The following is a 21,761-nucleotide window of genomic DNA, read 5'->3' as shown; positions in this document are numbered from 1 at the left end:
TCTATCCCGAACTTTTCCAAGACAATTCTGTGCCCAGGGCTGGTTTTTCTATCAATACCTCAAGGATATGAGAGTAGGAAGGAAGAGGTTCACAGTGAAAGCCTTGCCAAAATCAGGTAGGATCTCTATGTAGATGGGCAGAGGACCTGAGCAATGGGAGCCCATACAGACCCCTGAGAGCAGCAGCTAAGCTAAGCAGCCCCTCAGGTGCTAACCTCTATTCTGAGTAAGCAACTGATCAGGCCACAGTGGGAAGATCAAAGGGCTCATACCAGCAGGTGAAATCAACCTCATCTCCTCCAAGATGAAGATAAAAATCTGGGAAGACAGAGCTGACTTCTAAGAAGAATGTGCTCATGAACTCATAGGTATTGTTGAGACTGGGATTCACTGGTCCAAAGGTGCCAGAGGGCTCAGACCCAGAGTAGCAAGGAGTCAGTAATCCAGGGATACCTAAGCCAAGAGAAAACCCCATATGAGTGTCACAAATACATAAACCCTCATGCACAGTCCTACACGTAAGGACACGAGTCACACAAAGCAAGACAAGTGTATTCATAAACATCACACACATTTAGGTAGGCACACTCAGGCACTCACAGACACTGGTAGTCACTACCATTTAGTCACAGTAAAAAGATACAAACATATCCACAATCATAGACAGGCAGAGGCTGAGTTCCAGCCAGACAACTGTCAGTGCACACACTCTTGCCTGGACACACTGCTTCTAGCAGGCGCCACCCTTGCTCCCAAGGCTGCTCTCCTCACAGGCCTTTAGGCAGAGAGAGAGCCTAATCCAGCCAAACTGGCAAAATCTTTCTTCTCTATCTCCTCCTGTAGGTGGGGTCAACCATCACCCAGAATCTTTTTACATTTCCTAGGGTGTATCTCCCTTGGCCCAGAGACTACTTCCTGACGCTGAGGTCACAAGATATCTTCAGGGTTTTTTGTTGTTGTTGTTGTTGTTTGTTTGTTTTTGAGACAGAGTCTTGCTCTGTCGCCCAGGCTGGAGTACAGTGGCATGATCTTGGCTCACCGCAACCTCTGCCTCCTGGGTTCAGGCAATTCTCCTGCCTCAGCCTCCCGAGTAGCTGGGATTACAGGCGCCTGCCACCACGCCTGGCTAATTTTTGTATTTTTAGTAGAGATGGAGTTTCACCATGTTGGCCAGGCTGGTCTTGAACTCCTGACCTCAGGTGATCCATCCGCCTTGGCCTCCAAGAGTGGTGGGATTACAGACATGAGCCACCATGCCCGGCCAGTATCTTCAGTTTTCTATTGGCCAGTAGCCCTTTTCAACCGTCATTTAACCTGCACTGGGGGCTCACACTGGAGGGCTGAGGGTATACAGAAGAAAGGGAGCAGGGGTAGTGACTGACTGATCTCTGCAGGCTGCCCTTGGGCTTCTTTCTTTCAGATTCTACCCTGGTGGTCAGATTCCTCAGCATCCACTCTAGGCACAACTACCTGCAATGGCATCTGAGAAAAATGTGCCCTTACATAGTCTAACAGTACATATTTTAATAGTAAGAAGCAGCCTCCATTGTCCAAAGTGAGTTCTTCCTATCTAAATTCCCAGGTGGAAGAAGTCAATGGAAAACATTCTTCCAAGGACCAAGACTGGGATATGCCACTTCCATGAGCCAGTGCCCTGAAGCTTCACTCTGAGCATAATAAGCAGAGTCCCTCTGGTCCCAGACATCATTCTTACCTGGTCCCCAGGACAAAGTGTGGCCAGGAGTGTCAAACTCTGCAAGCACACGGATACCCCGGAGCCGTGCGTATTCAATGACCTCCTTCACATCCTGTGCTGTGTAGATGTGGGTGACAGGGTTGTAGGACCCCTGAAAGGCACAAGACACCCTTCAGGTTCACATTTCCTGAAAGCTAGCAGAGTAGGAGATACTCAAAATGCCCACAAGACTCCCCAGATATCAGAAAACCTGCCCATAGCCCTTTGGTGTCAGGGACTATTTTCAAAAAACTTGATCATAATTTCCCAGAAGTTATCACATCTGTTTTATCTGAGTATCATAATGCCAGTGAGATAATCATGGTAGGTATTAATATTATGTCCATTTAACAGAATATAAATACATAAAAAGGGAATAAGGCCAGAAGAGATTCTCTCCTGAAGGTCACAAGGCAAACTATCGGCAAAGTTTTGGACTTGAACTCAAGTCTCCTGACTCCAAATCCAGTGTCCTTCCCCTATATTGGTCTAAAACTGGCTGGTTAGGATGAGAGACCCTGTTCTTGCCAGCAGGGCCACAGCCAGATTCAGACATTGACCCATAAACTTGGTCAGAGTGAAATGGGGACATACCTTTCTCACGAGCTCTGGAAAAGTGAAGCTCTCATATGGGAAGGAAGGATCATCTACCAGATGCCAGTGGAACACGTTCAATTTATTGTACGCCATGACATCCTGTAGGTTAAAGTGCACACTGTGAACTCATCACAGTCTCTCCAGTTTCAGCCTCAAACTTGCGATGCTGGGCAGGCTCTCAGGCTGCTCCACACACCCCTACAGGCTTGACCTGCCTCAGCTCTCAATTAAGTGTTTATGGGGTCTCTCTATTAAACCTTCCCATCAGGGAGGGATGACATGGAGGGAAGGCCCAGCACACTTCTACTTTTCCCAGAACACATTCAAAGATGGATGACAGAAGTGGTCTTTCCTCTTTTTGAAATAAATTCTGGCTACATTAAGAGGAGGGCTGCAGCTACTGTGGTAGCCTGGAATCTTCCAAAAGCCTGAAGATAACACTTCCTCTTGCCATTTGTGTTGGGTTGTCTGACTGATGTTAAGCCCAACTGTGAGACCTCCTGGGAACTTAGTAGCCTCTTAACTCATAATCTCAGAAGCCAAGGCTGGCAGATGTGTCACCTCCTTTGGTTCCGTCACAGGAGCAAAGGAAAAGGCAGACACAGGAACTGGATCGGGAACTGTCAGATAAGACTGCACATTAAACTCAAGAGAGTTAGGAACTTCCCCAGGTAAGGCTTTTTTTTTTTTTTTTTTTTTTTTGAGACAGAGTCTTGCTGTGTCGCCCAGGCTGGAGTACAGTGGCACAATCTCAGCTCACTGCAACCTCCACCTCCCAGGTTCAAGTGCTTCTCATGCCTCAGCCTCCTTCCTTCATTTATTTATTTATTTATTTTTGAGACAGGGTCTCTGTTGTCCAGGCTGGAGTGCAGTGGTGCAATCACAGTTCATGCATCCTTGATCTCCCCAGGCTCAGGTGATTCTCCCACCACAGACGCCTGAGTAGCTGGGACTACAGGTTTGCGCCATCATGCCTGGCTAATTCTTTGTATTTTCAGTAGAGATGGGGTTTCACCGTCTTGGCCAGGTTAGTCTCGAACTCCTGAGCTTGGGCAATCCACCCACCTTGGCCTCCCAGAGTGCTAGGATTACAGGTGTGAGCCACTGCACCCAGCCCTGAGGTAAGGCTTTGAATGTCTCTCTCCTATGACCTTGTTCTAACTAAAGTTAGCTCTGCCGGCCAGGTGTCGTGACTCATGCCTGTAATCCTACCACTCTGGGAGGCCAAGGTGGGCATATTGCTTGAGCCCAGGAGTTCAAGACCAGCCTGGGCAACATGACAAAACCCCAGCTCTACAAAAAATACAAAAAAAAAAAAATTGAGACCCTGTCTCAAAAAACAAATATAGTTAGCTCTGCCAATGAAGCCAATTCCCCTAAACATCTGTATCCCTGGAAACAGCCTGAACATTGATCTATAGTAGCCTATACAGTAGATTTAAGTCACTCTTTGTTATTTTCTGAGTCTTGGAGCAGCTCATCTTCTACATTTTTCCCAGGAGCTCATAGAGTTACATACAATCTCTTTTTTTTGAGATGGCATCTTACTCTTTCACCCAGGCTGGAGTGCAGTGGCGTGATCTCCACCCACTGCAACCTCTGCCTCCCGGGTTCAAGCGATTCTCCTGCCTCAGCCTCCCAGGTAGCTGGGATTACAAGCATGCACCACCATGCCCAGCTAATTTTTGTATTTTTAGTAGAGACAGGGTTTCACCATGTTGGCCAGGCTGGCCTTGAACTTCTGACCTCAGGTGATCCGCCCACCTAGGCCTCCCAAAGTGTTGGGATTACAGGCGTGAGCCACCACACCCAGTTCATACATTCTCTCTCTCACTCTTTAAGAATTTGGAACTTGGTCTGTCCAGTTGCTCTATCACCCCAGAACTCTAAGTGTGAAGAAGGCCTTAAGGCCTGGTTACCAGAGTGTCCAGGATGCTAGAGAGTGGCAGGTAATGGCGAGATGTATCCAACAGCAAGCCCCGGTGAGGAAAGCGAGGAAAGTCCTCGATCTCAGTCTTGTTGATAAAGAACTGTGCAGAACACACATTGAACATGTCAGATTCAAAGGAAGCTTACTACGGGGGCACAGGGAGAGGAAGACAACTCTCCCAGGATTCTTAAAAAGTCAATCTGTGACTGTTCTCAGGGTCACTCTCTCCCTAAATGCTCCCCACCTCTACAAATGACCATAAGCAGCCACCTTCCCAGAAAGCAACTGTCCAACGCCAGCCTAATACAACTGTCCCATACACCACTCAGCCTACAAATTCTGGATTTTTCTGTTAACATGGTTTATTTTATTCAAAGCAGTGTGGCCTCAAGGTCATTACTAAATGATGACTCAGGGGGACCAAATTACAGTGATTCCAAACAGACCAAATCTACCAAACCAGTTTTCCACCCACATCTCCTCTTCCATTTCTACTGGGGCTATCTCAAGCCACCAGGATCCTAAGGCAAAACAAGATTTTTCTAGGATTCTCAACATTGGGATCCAACCCCAGAGATGAAAAAGGAGCCCTCCTTGAGGGTCCACACTTACTGTGCCCTCAGCAGATTTCCAAACAAGCTGGCTAAAAGTCTCCAGACCTAGGAAGAAGCAGAGAGGCAGAGTAAAGACTCAGGAGTGGAAAAAGAGATGTCTCTATTTGGAAGGTTCTCAATGTAGCAGAGCACAACGTTTGAGTACACAGTGAAAATGGATGTAGTGTAGGCTTGATGATTTTTAACACTGATGAAAAGGGGATATTAGGAAGCCAGTATCCATCTTTACTTCTGTATTTCATTTTGGGAGATGTCAGAGTAAGGGTTTTAGTGCCCCTCCTTACAACATACTAACCTTCAAAACCCACATACCTCTTATCTATATTTCCTGTGCCTTGACAAGAATATTGAGAAGAGAGGCCAAGACATATACTCATGAGGACAGACACAGAGACAAGTCAGCCTGCAAGAGTTGGGCTTTTCATGGATAACCCCTATCAGGAGCTAAGAGAGCTGAGAAAAGGGGTCCCAGAATAAATTGTGAGAAAGTGATCATAAGCTTGGGTTTCCAAGGAGCCTGGGTTCATGGCTGGACCTAGAAGATAAAAAAAAATCATCCACTCTTCCTCTTCAGAGACTGAGAAGAGACCCAGCTATAGGGAGCTGAGGTGTGGTGGACAGCAACTGCCCCAGAAGGACACCCCTAGTCCACTGACACTGTCTCCTAGAGTCTAGCAAGGCCCACACACAGGTATGTTGAATCCAGAGCATTGTATGTTCTCAACAGCTGGGGCCCCTCTTCTGGAAACCCTGCAGAAGCCCCATGAAAATTATCAGAGTCCCCAATTTCAAAGTGAAAGAATCCATGAGACCTCCGCAGTCACTCAGCACCTGATTTGAGCAGACTGCTAGTGTACTGTTTTGGCTTCTGCCCACTCTGACTCTGACACCCAGCATTCTGGAGTCCCAGGTCCTCCCTTACCTCTAGCCTGACTCACCATCAGCACCTGCATGAAAGGTACAAGAGGGCAGGAAGGGGAGGCAGCATGCTGTTGTTCCAAGCATAGAAGTGGGGCAAGGGAACGAAGACAAACTAAAGCAAGGTGTGGAATTCCGAGAGAGTTTCCCCCATCATTCACCAGCAGAGGGTTTACCAAAAGTGGGAGAGATACTTGGCTAAGTCTGTATCTAGGCACCAAATACCTTCTCAGTAAACCCAGAAGAAGGGCAAGGGCCAATAGTTTAGCCAGTAAACTCATTTTCTCCAGAAATAATGTAGTTCTAAATATTTCACTACTATTTATCTTTTGTTTGCACTTATCTATGTCTTTTGTTATAGTTTTCCTTTTAAAAAAACCTTTCCAATTACATGTCTTCAGCAAGAGCTGGACAGGCAGTGTCTGTGGTAGCATCATTCCCCCTGCCCCCCAGCTACCTGTCTCCTGCTGGCACCTAAAGCATCAGCCTGCAGACTCTCCCACTGCTTCCCAGAGCCCCTGACTAGGGCAGCAGCAGTTGCTGATGCTGCACAAGGTAAAACCTGTCAACTTCCAGGGACAGCTCCACAGAGATGGGAAAACACGCCGATTGTTCCCATAAAACAAGCTTCCTGGCTGGGCGCGGTGGCACACACCTGTAATCCTAGAACTTTGGGAGGCCGAGATGGGTGGATCACTTGAACTCAGGAGTTCAAGACTGGCCTGGGCAATATGGTGAAATCCCATCTCTACTAAAAATACAAGAATTAGCTGGGCATGGTGGCAGGCACCTGTAATCCCAGCTACTTGGGAGGCTAAAGAGGGAAGATTGCTTGAGCCTAAGAGGCAGAGGTTGCAGTGAGCAGGGACTGGGCCACTGCACTCCACCAACACCAACCTTCCCACATCATCCTTTCTCTCTCTCTTTTAATCAGCCCCAATTTGTTACCTCGGAGAGCTCCCCAGACAGTCTCAGAGAGGAGTAAACACTGGTCATCATTTATGGTCAGGGTATCTGAAATGACAGAAATGAACTCATTTAGTTGGTTAAGGTTTTCTATTCTCAGATTATAGACCAGATATTCTATATAAATCGTTGGATTAAAAAAAACCAGTAAGACCATATATTTTTAAAAATCTTTCAATGAGATGTCCCCAGAGCAAGACAGCTGTAGGATGGCCTGGTCTGGGGCCAGAGTGGGAGGGTGGTCACCACAGTGACTCTGTAGACCCTGGATAATGATGTACAGCAAGAGTCAGGCTGGAGCGGAGTTCTGTACAAAGCACCACCTACCTCATGGGTCAGTTTCCACAGCAGAAAGATGAAAGAAGTCTTCTCCTGGCAAAGGGAACAGGGATGCCCGCAGGGGTGAGTGCAGCACGCGATGCTCCCAATGCCTTTGTAATCACCCTCCTTTCCCCTTCCTCTATGCTTCAGCTACTTCCTCCAAGAAAGTGAGGAAGGAACCAAACTCAACTGTTCACTTTGGAGACTGAGAAGTCCCCAAATGCTGCTCAGGGAAGACAGGAGGCAGTCACTGGACTAATGACTTAACTTCATCTCAGTATAAGTGACCAGAACCCTTTCTTTCCCCAGTGTAGGGTCTATTAGAGAAAACTAGCAAAGTATACACTTTCCCAAAATAGAAATGTGTTCAGTCCACCAGGTAGGTGTCCTGTGGGACTCAGTGAAGAGCCAGTGTGATGTTCCACAGCCAACCTTTAGCACTGGTTAAGTTTCTGCGTAGGAAAAACTCATCTTCCATGGCTCTCAGCACTTGGTGACCCTCGGTCCCCATGGTCAAGGGGTACTCCAGGCCGAGCATCAGCAGTTTAGGCCAGGCCATCCAGAGTTACAGCTTCAGACAAGTGCTTGCTCTTCTAAGACAGGGAACAGGATGGTACTTACAATTCTCCACCGACTCCAAAGTAGGAAGCTGGTTACATCCAGGTGTGACTACAGAGACAACCAACACATTCTTCTCCAGTGTATGCCGTTTTCCTGGGAAGACAGGGTAAGCTTGGTGCGGTCAACCTGCCCAGAAGCAACAGGCAAAACCAAGACCCTAGCTCTAGTCCCTCAGCTCACACACCTGTGGTAAAGGAAAGGGAGGACATGGCATTTACCCTTGGCGTAGGCACTGCCTGATCATCTGTTCAGCTGTTTCATTCTCGTTGTGCCCTTCTTCTCCTCAGTAGCTGCCCTGACCCATGTCTGAATGCCCTGGGTGACAGCTCTTCTTAACCAGGGCTCTATATTTCTGGCTGCCCTTGGCCTGTACCAAAAAAACAATTCCATGACCTCAACAACTGCTTCTGAATGAGAGGCAGCTCTAGAGCATTGCTACTCCAAGTATGGTCTGCAGATTAGCTGCCAATTTGCAAACTGTGTTACTGGCTGGTCACTATATAGAAAACTTACATGAAGCCTCAATGTAAATCAATTATGTCAGAGTAAACACACTGTCTAGTTCTAACATTTTTTCATACAAGATTTTCTTGATGAAGAGATCAGTCTTACATTCTGGTACATATGCTTCTTATCTCATTGCAGATTGGCCTATTAAGTAGTACTGCTCTTGAGGGCTCCACATGAAGAGTTTCCAGTTTTGCAAAAGCCTAGGAGCTAATGGAGCAGATGACAGAAGGATCAGGCAAAGGAGGCCTGAGATGATGCAACTGATACCTCAGAGAAGGTCAGGGTCACCCGCCCATCTTGCTTCCTTCCTTCCTCTTCCCAAACAGGTTCTCTATCTAAGGTAGATTTTACCCTGACAGTGGAGGGTCACCCAGTATGAACCAACATAGTATCTAATATAGCTTTACAGATCCTTGTCTATGCAGAAAAAATGCCAAAGCCAAAATATGAATACACTGTCTCTTCTCGCCCTCCTGCTGGTTCTTCCCTGTGATTTTCAGGGTGGCTCTGATGTTATAGCCCCAAGCCTTAACTTAATGAACCCCTCTCTATTCTATTCTTTCCTGGAGCCATATTCATCCCACTGGCATCACAACATCCATGACTTCTTATGGCACTACAATGTCAGGGATAGGATGGCCTGGCAGAAGGCAACGAGAGAGAATTCAGAACCAAACTGGAATCTCAAATGTTACCCATCTCCAGGCAGAAGGAATCCAAGTGCTCAGATCATCTCAAGGAAGCCTGCTCAGACCTCTTGAGCACTACCATATGGCTGTATCTCAGCTCTTAGGTCTGCCAAGAAGCAAGCCAATAAGGGGGCCTTTCCTACCATCATGAATAAACACATTCTTTCCCTTACCAATAAATACCCTGGATCCCCACACCAATACCTGCCTACATTCTGCAAAGAGGAGGGAATCTGAGGCAACTCTGGGCCAGGTCAATTCACAACTCCATACTTGAACCCTAAAACTACATTGTTACAACACAAAAGGACAAGCAGACCTTCAAGGCAAAGACCACACTCAAGGCAGAATCCGTAGGGTCATCTAAGCAGACAGGCTACAAACCCATCTCCACAGGAGACTCTACAGGGAGACCAATGAGGACTTAACCTAGCAGCAAGGGTGAGGAAAAACTATACCCCATCCTCTGACTTCTTGTCCCCACTCCCAACCCCACACATCATGGAGCCCCAATATCATTGTGTGGAGAGCTCATCTGCATATCTACCCAGGCAGCCATCCAAAAGACAGCCGAAGTCCTGAGCTTTAGTTCTAATCCTCTGGGGCTCAGCCTGCCACATAAGGAGAAATCACAACTAATCCATATGCAACTACCATGGCTTGCTGCCCTCATGACAAAACAAGAGAGGCTGCACAAACACCAGGTTTATCTGAACTATTACTTGGAAGACAGAAAAATACCTAATCTTTTGATTTTTAAAAAATTTATTTTTCTAAAACACACCTGCACTGCACTCCCTAAATCTGTAGTCTTTTGGAGAGTCACAGACTCCTTTGCAGATCTGCTGAACAGGAAAGCACTTTTTTTCCCAGAACAATGCCCCTAATTTAAGGGCATTTCTCCAGAATTACAATTCTTCCACTCCCTGCCATCAATCTCATGGTGAATAATCCCTGTCCGAAGTTCTCTCAGTGACTCATCTGGGTTTGGGCTGAAAGAAGTAGATACAGGGGCATGGCTGCTGTTTAAACAAATTATGAGAGGGATGTTTGGGGGAGGCAGCAATACGAGAGCTGGCAAAACAGGAGGGACACTAGGTCATTGCAAAGGATGTAAATAGGGTATCACCACTGTGGTTTTCCACCTCCAAGCTGCTACTTTGCCTGGCTATGAAGAGGGCAGGAAATAGGCAGGGGACAGTAGCACAGCCGCCTCTACACACACCCGCCCACACCCTGAACACTGAGAAGCACCAATGTGTGGGAAGCACAGTATGGCAAACAGCCCGGTCAGCCAGCAATGTCATGAGCACATGTGCCATGAGTCCAGCTGGAACAGCAGGAAATTGAGAAGCCTCCAGGGCTTAGGAGGTAGCATGAAAAACAGACCAGAGGGCTGGGAAATCAGAACAGGTTGCTTCTGGTTCTGGTTTTGCTGCTGCCAAGCTGACCAAGTCTCGGGGCTCCCATTTCCTTCCCTGTAAACAATGGCAGGGTGGGACCAGATTCCAGCTACTCCTCTTCAGATCTAAGACCTTGTGATTCCACAGACAGATAATACACTCCAGGGTCCCATTCCAGGACCACAGCCTTCTACCTCTGCAGCTCACTCATCTCCCTGCTTTCAAGTAAACCTACTTTTCTCTTTGGGTTCACTGAAAACTTTGCATCTTTTTTTTTAAATCAAAACAGTAGTACAGGCCTGGTGCGGTGGCTCAGGTCCATAATCTCAGCACTTCGGGAGGCCGAGGCAGGCGGATCACTTAAGGTCAGGAGTCAGAGACCAGTCTGGCCAACACGGTGAAACCCCGTTTCTACTAAAAATACAAACAAATTAGCTGGTCATGGTGGTGGGCCCTGTAATCCCAGCTACTCAGGAGGCTGAGGCAGGATAATCACTTGAACCCAGGAGATGGAGACTGCAGTGAGCAGAGACTGCACCAGTGCACTCCAGCCTGGGCAACAGAGTGAGACTCTGTCTCAAAAAAAAAAAAAAACAAGTAGTAAATATTAGTTAAAAAAAAAAATCAAACAGTACTACCAAACAGTAGAAAATATTTACAATAAACAAATAAAAGTATCTTTGGCACCCTTGCTTAGTCCCCTCAGTAAAGAGATAAACATCACTGGTAGTTTTCTACCCCTGTAGTACCTTGTAGAGTAATTTTGTCTTATTCATCACAGACAGGTCATCTCTGGACATGGAATTCTCAGAACAAGGACACTCCTATCACCAAAGTCCTACTGTTGAATCTTCTCCAGACTCCAGTACTATGACCCCTCCATTTCCCTTCTGTTCTCAGTCCTCTCTCATCCTTGCTTCCTTCCCTGCTGGCCTACACGTAGCGATCCATCACCTCAAATGCAATCTAGCCAATACTCTCAACGATCTGTATCTTTTCTTCTGTCACAACCAATGGGCAAAACTTTCAAACCTGGATCGATCTAACATCTGCCTTCTGTGCCCTAACATCTGGCTACTGTACCCTACTGGAGGGAAGGGAGAAAAATCACAAAAGAGCAGGATTGGACCACTGCAAAATCATGGTCTCCATCTTGGCTGGGCCCTTGATGCTACCCTGAAAATTCTTCTATCTCTATCATTGCTTCATTCTATTTTCTACACCTTCCTCAAGTCTACCTGATCACCATCTCCCTTATGCTCAGCAGACAATCAGAAGAGAACTTTCAACTATCCCTACCCTCTTCCCCTCTCCCCGCCGACAAAAAAATCTGCAACACACACCTACCTGTACCTTCTCCCGGACCTCCACCTTGATGGAAGGGGTTTCCTTTTACCTGTGCTCTGGAGCGCTTCTCAGTCTCCTCTTGTATAAATTATTTCCCCTTTTCCCAAAGCCTTCAAATTATTTCTTTCAACTCTCACCAGCATTAAAATGTTTGCAATCTTCCTGGTCTCAACTGCATGTCACCTCAAACACTCACTCTTTCTTTTGCCTTTCTGCCACAAAGACACTCTAGAGGAAATGTAGCCTGGGCAGCTAAGGACCTGAACTCCAAAGGAAGACAGATTCAAATCTTGGTTCTAACACTTTCTAGCTGCAGGCCTTCCCTAGGCAAGTTATTTACCCTCTCTAAGCTGCAGTTTCCTCAACTGTAAAATGGGGATCATAATACCTATATAATTGGGCTGCTGGGAAGGTGAAATGAGTTAATACATGTAAAGTGCTTAGCTCAGTGCCTGGTACATGGTATGTGCTCATGATGTTGGTCATGCTTAGTATTTTGCAGCTGCTTCCTTACAACCTATCTATTCCTCAATCCACTATAATCTGGCTTCCTTCACCACCACTTCTCTCAAAATGGCTTCACCAAAGTCCTGTGGTTCTGTAACCAAATTCAAGGGACTCTTTTCAATTCATTCATTCATTCATTCATTCAACAGTAATTTATTACTGAATGCTTACTATGTGCCAGGGTGTTGTAAGTGCTGGGGATACAGCAGTGGTCAAAACAGACAAAAATCCCTGCTGTCAGAGAGCTAATAGAAACCACTCACTCCTTCTGGGACCTCTTGACAGCATCAGACATCCCTGACCTTCTTGAAACTAAACTCCTTTAGCTTAGGGGACATTGCTCTCTTGGTTTTCCTTCTAACTCCTTGAATACGCTTCTTCATTCTACTTCTCCTTTACCAACCCCAACGTGCTAGTGTTACCCAGGATCTCCAAGGCTCCAAACTTCTCTCTTTCCCTTCACTTACGCTCTCCCTAGACAATGTCATCCACTCCCACAGCAGGCCAATGACTCCCAAATCTATCTTTCCAAGCCAACTCTTCTTCTGGAGCTCTAGACTTGTACACCTCCACTCAAATGTCTCAAAAGCCACTTGACTCTTAAACATAAAACTAATCTAACTCTTCATTCCTCCTCCTGGCTGATCCTCTCTCTCACTTTGATAACAGCCCCATCTATTCACCTACACCAGATCTCCTTCTTCTATACCTTCCACCTAACTGAGTAGATCACAAGTTCATTAACTCAAAATAACATTTACAGACTGTCTGCTATCTCAAACATTGTGTTAAGCACTGAGATTACAACAGTAAAAAGACTTTTAAAAAGTCTTACAATTACACAATCCTTATAGTCTCTTAACACATCGCCATTTTCCCAGCCCCACTGGGCCAAAGCCTTAATTCAGCCTCTTGTAATTTCTCACCTGGATGACTATAAAAAATCTCCCAGGCGGTCTTCCCCTGCCTCCAGGAATACCCATGGCAATCTACTATCCTCAGGGATATTAGAATATGAAGATAAGAGCGTGACAGTCTCTGCTTAAAATCTTCCAATGGCTCCCATAGCTTTCAGAATAAAGTCCAGAATTCACTGGGTAATCATAAGAAAATGCCTTGTCTTTTTCTGCTCCTGTGCAGGAACTCTCACAATGAACAATGAACTCTTAACAGAACCCTGAAAATGCCATATTTTCTCCATATTTTTCTTTGTACATATTACTTCCTCCAATTGAAACAAACTTTGCCTTCCCTCCACATCTCTCCTAATTAAGAAACAGCTCTGTTTTCCTTTTAGGAAACACTTCTGTTATTCCCCTGCCCTTTCCTAAGAGACCCTCCTATGTGATCATGCAGCAATGTATACATACATTTTTCAAAACACTTATCTTAAGATATGCTGTTTATTTGTCTATCTCCTCACCTAGGTTGTGAGTTCCTCAACAGGAGGGACCAATCTCAGTGTCTTTGTATTCCCAGTGCCTGACACACAGCAGTTATTCAGTACATGTTTGCTGAAAAAATGAATGATGTTGGAATTCAAAAAATGCATATTTAATATTATGATTGTGCTATGTGATAATCAGGCATAAATAGCAAGTAGTTAATGTAAAGATTACTTTTATATCCCCAAACCTAGTATTTCTGAAATCCTGAGACTGGGGTGGGCGATGCTAAGAAGACACCCAGACTTACACAAAGTGCCTTTTCAGACACTGCTCTGAGGACCTCTGGATCCATAAATTCTAAGATTTAGGTCTTTCCACTTCTCTGAGAGGAAGAACTCGTTGCTGTATTAGGGTAACCTGGAAACTATCAATCTTTACTTCAGTGCACAATAGCCTTTCCCTCTACCACCCCTGTTCCCTCCTGAATCAAAACAGTTCCATCGTATCAATGTGTTTGATTCACAGAATCCTAGCAGTATGGAAAAAAAACACATTGGTTTTGGTTATAAAATGTTACTTGATTTTGCTTCTGGACTGAAAACTAAGAGAGGCAACCCAGACTTTGCCACCTTCCCACTCTTTAATGTCTACTCTGCCCCCATATCCCCTGGTACCCTCCTAGGCTGGTGCCAAAGTTTGTTCCCATGCCCATTTTGTTTTCTTCCCCCTCCCATCTTTATACACATCATATCCAGGTTTCATCTCCCCCATATTCTGCCTAACAAAAGCCCATTATATCATTCATTTCCCACTCATTTCTTCATTCCAACCAAGATATATTGAGCATTTAATGTGCATCAGGAACTGTGCTAGGTGCTGGAGCAGTTAAAAAGAAAAACAAGCCCCGGTCCCTGCCCTTGAGGAGATCACAGTCTAGCAGGAGAGATAAACACAAACAATAATTACAAACATTGTGATAAGGGCTATGGTAGATTTAATAGCCACGTCCAGGAAAGGTGGAAGGCTTGACATTGAAGGTGACCTCTGAGTGGGATCTTGAACCCCGAATTGGTGTTCACCAAGCTACCAAGAGGAGAAAAGGTATTCCAAGCCTGGGAAGTGAATTGGTGTGGTTAGGAGAGAAGTCAAGGCCAATCTTGTCAAACTTCTTATCCCAGTAAAGTGGGAGTCTGTGAAGCCAACTGCCCTGAGCTGGGGCCTTCTCCTTAGTGCTGCTGAATTCAGTCTAGATCATGGTACCTCCTCCTGTAAGTTCCAAGATTCTTCACCCTCCACAGACTATTAATACCTACTTGGAAGTATCACTCTTTCCAGCCCACAGATGAATCCTGAATGCTCTTCCTTCCTCTCATTCCCATCCCATATTTTTTGGGTAAAAGTTGCACCCATCTTTTTTTTTTTTTTTGAGACAGAGTCTCGCTGTCGCCCAGGCTGGAGTGCGGTGCTGCTATCATAGCTCACTGCAGCCTCAACCTCCTAGGCTCAAGTGATCCTCCTGCCTCAGCCTCCCAAACAGCTAAGACTACAGGCGTGCACCAGCATGTCAGGCTAATTTTTATTTTTATTTTTTGTAGAGACAGGGTCTCACTATGCTGCCCAGGCTGGTCTTGAACTCTTGGCCTCAAGCATTTCTTTGCATTTACTAGCCAAATTCTTTTTACTCTTTTTTTTGAGATGCAGTCTCACTCTGTCGCCCAGGCTGGAGTGCAATGGCGCTATCTCGGCTCACTGCAAGCTCTGCCTCCCAGGTTCATGCCATTCTCCTGCCTCAGCCTCCTGGGTAGGTGGGACCACAGGCAAGCGCCACCATGCTCGGCTAATTTTTTTTTTTTTTTTTTTTTTTAGTAGAGACGAAGTTTCACCATGTTAGCCAGGATGGTCTCGATCTCCTGACCTCATGATCTGCCCGCCCTGGCCTCCCAAAGTGCTGGGACTACAGGCGTGAGCCACTGCGCCCAGCCATTCTTTTTACTTTTTAAAGCTACTTTTATTGACTTGTTGCAAACATCTGCCTCATTTTATCCCTTATTTTTTAACCTTATGCTTTCTTTTGCTTTAATTTTTATGTAGTTAAAGCTATGACTCTTTTCCTTTATGGTCTCTTTATTTGCTTATTTAGAAAGGCCTCCTCTACCCCTAAAATTATAATAATAGTTTCCTTCATTTCTGTCTAACACTTCTATGGTCTTTTACCTTCAGATCTTTAATCTACCTGGAATTTACTTTTGAGTTTGATATGAAGTAAGGATTTATTTTTTTCCCAATTGGATAACCAGTCATCCTTACGTATTTATTGACTAATACATCTTTTCACATTTGATCAGAAATACTTCTTTGATCATATATTAAATTCCCACATACATACACATGCTTGCTTGTCTCTGGAATCTATTTTCTTGGCAATCTTACTGTCAGGAAAATCCACCATGTCATATCTCTACCATATTTTGTCACTTTGCCCAATATATAACCCCCTTTGCTCACTTCTGGTCCTGCACTTCTATTCTTATACATGTTGCTTTCTCTTCTCCACCAGACCACCTATACTACATATCATTCACCTTGTAAACCCTCTGAGATCTTGTTGTGTAGTTATTTAATTACTCAGTCTCTTCTACTTCCTCCCTAACTGAAGCCTGGCTCTCCCCAGGAATACCACACACCACTTCCCCTACAACATGTTCTGAGAGGCAGCCACTTCCCACATCACAGGGTTGAGAAATGGGGCTGCTTCTGGGTCATCCATTCCACCACCACCAAGTAATAAAACACCTTTCTTCTGTGGTTCATGTCATCCAGCTGTTAAATCTCCAGCTCTCCTTGTTACAACACTCTGTAGCTTCCTGATCACTTCTTTATTCACTTAATTTTTCTTTTCTTTTTTTTTTTTTTTTTGAGATGGAGTCCTCCTCTGTTGCCCGGGCTGGCGTGCAGTGGCGCAATCTCGGCTCACTGCAATTTCCGCCTCCTAGGCTCAAGTGATCCTCCGACCTCAGCCTCCTAAGTAGCTGGGATTACAGGTGTGCACCACCACACCTGGTTAATTGTTCTATTTTTACAAATTAGACGGGGTTTCACCACATTAGCCAAGCTGGTCTCAAACTCCTGACATCAAGTGATCCAACAGCCTCAGCCTCCCAAAGTGCTGGGATTACAGGTGTGAGCCACCACGCCCAACCTTATTTACTTAATACTTTGGATCCTGGTGCCCAGTATTCCTCTCCACCCCAAGGCTGGCTATTATCCTAGATGATTTTAACACCCAAGAGGAAGAACTAACCCATGTTCTGGCTTAGCAGTCATCCAACAACATCCTCCTCCTCCTCAACCACCCTCCTGTGGTTGCCTTTTGGACCTTCTCCTCGAAGTGTTCAAACTCATTCTCCCAAGCTCTAGCACTACATAGCTGTTTGCTAGACACCTCACAGTCAACACATCAAAATCAAATTTACTTTTCATGATTCTCACTCTACCTCTCAACCTCTTAATTTCACTGGTGTTTTTTTTTGTTTGTTTGAGACGGAGTTTCACTCCTGTTGCCCAGGCTGGAGTGCAGTGGCGCAATCTTGGCTCACCGCAACCTCCACCTCCTGGATTCAAGCGATTCTCCTGCCTCAGCCTCCAGAGTAGCTGGGATTACAGGCATGCACCACTATGCCCAGCTAATTTTGTATTTTTAGTAGAGATGGGGTTTCTCCATGTTGGTCAGACTGGTCTCGAACTCCCGACCTCTGGTGATCCACCCGCCTCAGCCTCCCAAAGTGCTGGAGTTACAGGCGTGAGCCACCACCATCAGCCAATTTAGCTCTTTTTACTCCTTCCCTTCCTCTCCTACTATTTTCCCTATCTTTGTTAATGGCAGCACAAGTGAATGAGAGCCAACATTCAAACTGCTAAGTCAGAAATCTGGAAGTCATCCTCAGCACCCTTCCCCTCCAACCTAACTCCCACTTCCAAGCAGCCACCTCCTAAATCTCTCTTCAGTCTTTCTAGTTTTCTCTGTCCTTACAGCTATCAACCCAACTTCAGCCACTATTCTCTCTTATGTAGACCACTGTTGGCAGCCTTTTAGCTGGGCTTCCTGCCTCTAATTCCACTCTACAGCAAGCCCCAGTGTAGCCAGAGTTTAGTAACATCACTTAACCTGTTGACTGCACTTTACCGGCCTTCTTTGACCTTAGGATAAAGCTCCATTCCTTACCAGGGCTTATTAGGCCATTTCATGACCTTTCCATCTATCACATCTTTAGCTTCAGAACTTGCTGATCCACCCTAGAGTTGTGTACTTCAGCTAGACACCTTGAATTCCTTGAATATGGCATGAAGCCTTCTCGCCTGTAGGCCTTTTCCACACGCAGTTCTTTCTATGCGGAATACTATCTTCACCCCCACCAACTTCTACTTTTAGATCTCCTTCAACAGCTCTCTAGGAAAGCCTTTTCAATGTGCACCTTCTCCTTTTCCCCTCACACACTTAGGTCGGGTGTTCCTCTTCTGCACTCCCAAAGTACCTTGTGCTTCAGTTATCATAGAAAAATATCACACTCTGTCTGTCTGTGTCCCCACTTCCAGAAACTGTAAATTCTTTAAGGACGGGGCAGCTCAATTTAATATTCCTTGGACCTAGTACTATTGACAATTAAAGTTACTTAATAAATACTACTTGTACTAATAGATGGGAGGAGGGAAGAAATGCTACTGGAATCTGGTAACAATGGGCCAGGGATCAAAATATTCATAACCTGAGTGCTAATGAGTAACCAGATGGTAGAAGTTACTACCTATTTGAAGTAATTAACGCTAAGATGTGATTAGAGCTTAATCCTGCCAGAGGCCAGTAGTTTTCCAAATTGCTAACTGGATTGACAAAGACGTGTATGAGTATACTACAAGACTGTACAGGGACAAAAGCAAAATTTATGCATGACTGGAATTTCTGCTCCATCCCTACAAGCTGTGTAACCCTGGGCATGTTATTTAGCCTCTATGGCTCCATTCTCAAAGACTGGGATAACACTGACCTCACAGAGGTGTTATGAAGATTAAAGGGCAATAACATACATCAAGTGCCAGACAATAAATGCTAGTTTCCTTTCGTGTTCTACTTCCCTTTTCCCAATAAGACATTTTTGCCCCAGCAAACCTCAACTCTCTCATTTGGCCAGAGGAGTCCTGGGGCAGGGTCTCCTATGGCAAAGCCACACTCTAGGAGCAGCTTCCCTGAAGGGTTTTTCATGAGCCTCTTACAGGAGACTGAAGGCTTCACTACGGTGAGATGCCATTCTGTATATGAACAGGCTGACACTTCAAAATACAAAAGGGACATGGCCTTAGAACTCTGAATCTCCCCCAACCTAGGACTGCAGCTCCAGGCAAAACAACAAAGCCACTATTGTGGAATCCTATTTACAACAAGGACAAGGCTGAACAAATAGTACAGTAGTTAAACTTTTCATGCATAACACAGTGTATCTAGTAAGGCATCTCTCTTACCCCCTCAATCCCAAGAGCTTTACATAAGAAGGGGAAGGCTGCTTAATGAGAGCTGACAAACACCCATATGTCCTGCATTTGAGTATACACTTCCACAGAAAGGAGCTCTACACCACACCCAAGCCTAACCAGCCTCAAGATGTGGACACAACAATAGCATACAGCAGCTGGCTGGGGATCAGGGCTGAGTGTGTGGCCAGGAAGCTTAAGCAAATGCCACAGCTTGAAACAGGAACAAAGGACAAGAAGAGAGAAGACTCAAGTTCCTGACCCAATAATGGGTTTTATTCATTACAGCCAGGAATACAGAAGAAAATATAATCCATTTCTGTATTACAATGGACTGTAAACATGTAAACCTTGAGACAGCTCACATCACAGAAAACTCTTCACACATACACCTCTCTGACCCCTACAGACCCAACCTCCTTTCTTCAGCTGACTTTGTTGTCAGTGGCTCCAAAAAGGTTGTGGAACCTCTTGAGGATGATGCAAATTGACTCTATTTTATCACTTATTTTCAGGACCAGTAGAAGAAATTTAGGAAACTGCAGAAACATAAGAGTGATCCCTTTCTTTTGTTTTTGTTTCTAGGTTTTTGTTTGTTTGCTTGTGACAAGGTCTGGCTCTGTTGTCCAGGCTGGAGTGCAATGACACGATCTCGGCTAACTGCAACCTCCACCTCCTGAGCTCAAGCCATCCTCCCACCTCAGCCTCCGGAGTAACTGGGACTATAGGCATGAGACACCATGCCCAGCTTTATTTCTTAAAAGAAGTACTGGTAAGACAGTAAAACTCCTTTTCCTCTATATAACAACAGGAAAGAGATTGAGGCTTATGCCTTGAACAGGCTAAGAAACAGACAACACGCCCTAGAATGAGAAGGTTAAAAACAAACAATCAACAACAAAACGACAAGGTATCCATTGTCAAAAACCTTCCAATGCTATGCTTCTTGCTCCTGTTTGGAGGTAAGGAACTGGGGTAGAAGGAAATGGAAGGAAGGGCATCTCTGGGGCTCGGACTTTTAATTTTTATTGTTTTATTTTTAAAATCACCAAGTTCTTCCCACTATTATACCCTCCTTCAAAGACTGAAAAAACATTCATAACTATTTGCTTGTTATCCTTAGAAATGTCTGGAAGGCAGGCAGAGTTAAAAAAAAAAAAAAAAAAGAAGGAAGTAGCAGCAACAGCTTGGAAATTAGGCAATTAGTCTGAAGGCACATAGTTAAGGGGTTAATAAACACTTTCTTGGCTGACTCCTGAATAAATCACGTTCCAGACCCTGAGTCCTCCAATGTATACTGTGTTCAAAGAGAATATCCAAGGCAGGGGAACACCTACAGCTCACAGAAATAAAACTCAAATTTTTCATAAACCAGGCCCAGGCTACCCACATACACCTTGATCAAGTTTAGCTTCTTGGACTCAGTACTATACAGGGATACTAGAAAAGTATCATGCTTTAGGTAATAAATGGTGGTTCACACCTGTAATCTCAGCACTCTGGGAGGCCAAGACAAGAGGATCGCTTGAAGCCAGGGGTTCAAGACCAGCCTGGGCAACATAGTAAGACCCCCATCTCTACAAAATGCAAAAAAAAAAAAAATTAGCTGGGTGCGGTGGCACGCATCTGTGGTCCTAGCTACTCATGAGTGAGGCAGGGAGACTGCTTGAGTCCTGGAGTTCGAGGTTGCTGTAAGCCATGATCACACCACTGCACTCCAGTCTGAATGACAGAGAAAGACCTGTTTCTTAAAAAAAAAAAAAAAAAAAAGAAAAGAAAAGAAAAGAAAAGAAAAAAACAGGGCTGTGAGAAGAGAGGCTGGTGGAAGACCGCGGACCAAGCTAATCTAGGCCCTGGGATTCAAAATGAAACATGACACTTATTTTGCCCTTCAACTAAAAACTGTGTTTCTGCCATCACCTTCTTTCTAAAGACAATTTATTCATCACTGTATTTCTCCTATGTATCCCTCGTTCTCCACAAACCCCTTCATGAGAAAAGTAATTCTACTACAAAACCTTCTTCCCATGTTGCTTTCTTCCTCTTTGCTTTTAAAACAATAAACTTAGTGGCAACCATCTTTGGCAGGAATATGCCTTGTCTTTGCCATGGGAAAGGTTCAAGTATAGTTAGCCACTAGCCCAATTAAAGTGGAGAGAACTAATCGGCATTATTCTTTCTCCCCAGCCCAGCTGCCTGACCTTACCTGTTTCCCTCCTAGATGCAATCCCAATGCATCTCCCACTGCGTGCTGAGTTAAGAGCAGCACGAGTTGGGATCACACAATAAGCAGCATAGTGTGATTATCCTTTGCCTGGAATCACACACTTACACTCCAAATTGGAAACCTGAAAGGAAAGGTAATCCTCAATGAAAATCTGCAAATCATATCTTTTTGATGATCTTCTCAGACCTGTAATCCCAACACTTTAGGTGGCTGAAGCAGGCAGAGTGGTTGAGCCCAGGGGTTTGAGACCAGCTGGGGCAACATGGTGGGACTCCATCTCTACAAAAATTAGCTATGCACCTGTAGTCCCAACTACTCAGGAGGCTGAGATGGGAGGACGGCTTGAGCCTCAGAGGTCGAGGCTGCAGTGGGCTGTGTTTGTGCCACTGCACTCCAGCCTGGGTGACAAAATAAGACCCTGTCTCTAAAAGAAAAAAAAAAAAAGGAAACAAAACCCAAACCCAT

General features: G+C 45.2%; 1 protein-coding gene across 2 annotated transcripts in view; it reads right to left on the bottom strand.

The window, feature by feature from the left end:
• HEXA (hexosaminidase subunit alpha) overlaps positions 1 to 21,761 on the bottom strand; it is a 56,830-nt gene that overhangs the window by 29,328 nt on the left and 5,741 nt on the right. For both annotated transcript variants that reach the window (XM_032174750.2, XM_032174751.2), the window contains exons 2-8: positions 7,703 to 7,795; positions 6,743 to 6,808; positions 4,875 to 4,921; positions 4,252 to 4,362; positions 2,330 to 2,431; positions 1,715 to 1,847; positions 273 to 453 (exon numbers count right to left, since the gene is read on the bottom strand). In XM_032174750.2, the coding sequence (XP_032030641.1) occupies positions 273 to 453; positions 1,715 to 1,847; positions 2,330 to 2,431; positions 4,252 to 4,362; positions 4,875 to 4,921; positions 6,743 to 6,808; positions 7,703 to 7,795 (733 nt within the window). The remainder of the gene's footprint in view (positions 1 to 272; positions 454 to 1,714; positions 1,848 to 2,329; positions 2,432 to 4,251; positions 4,363 to 4,874; positions 4,922 to 6,742; positions 6,809 to 7,702; positions 7,796 to 21,761) is intronic.

This window comes from Hylobates moloch, unplaced genomic scaffold, assembly GCF_009828535.3.
Source record: "Hylobates moloch isolate HMO894 unplaced genomic scaffold, HMol_V3 SCAFFOLD_14, whole genome shotgun sequence".
Classification (NCBI taxonomy): domain Eukaryota; kingdom Metazoa; phylum Chordata; class Mammalia; order Primates; family Hylobatidae; genus Hylobates; species Hylobates moloch.
The sequence above is the reverse complement of the archived record's forward strand: the minus strand, read 5'-3'. Positions and strand labels throughout refer to the sequence as shown.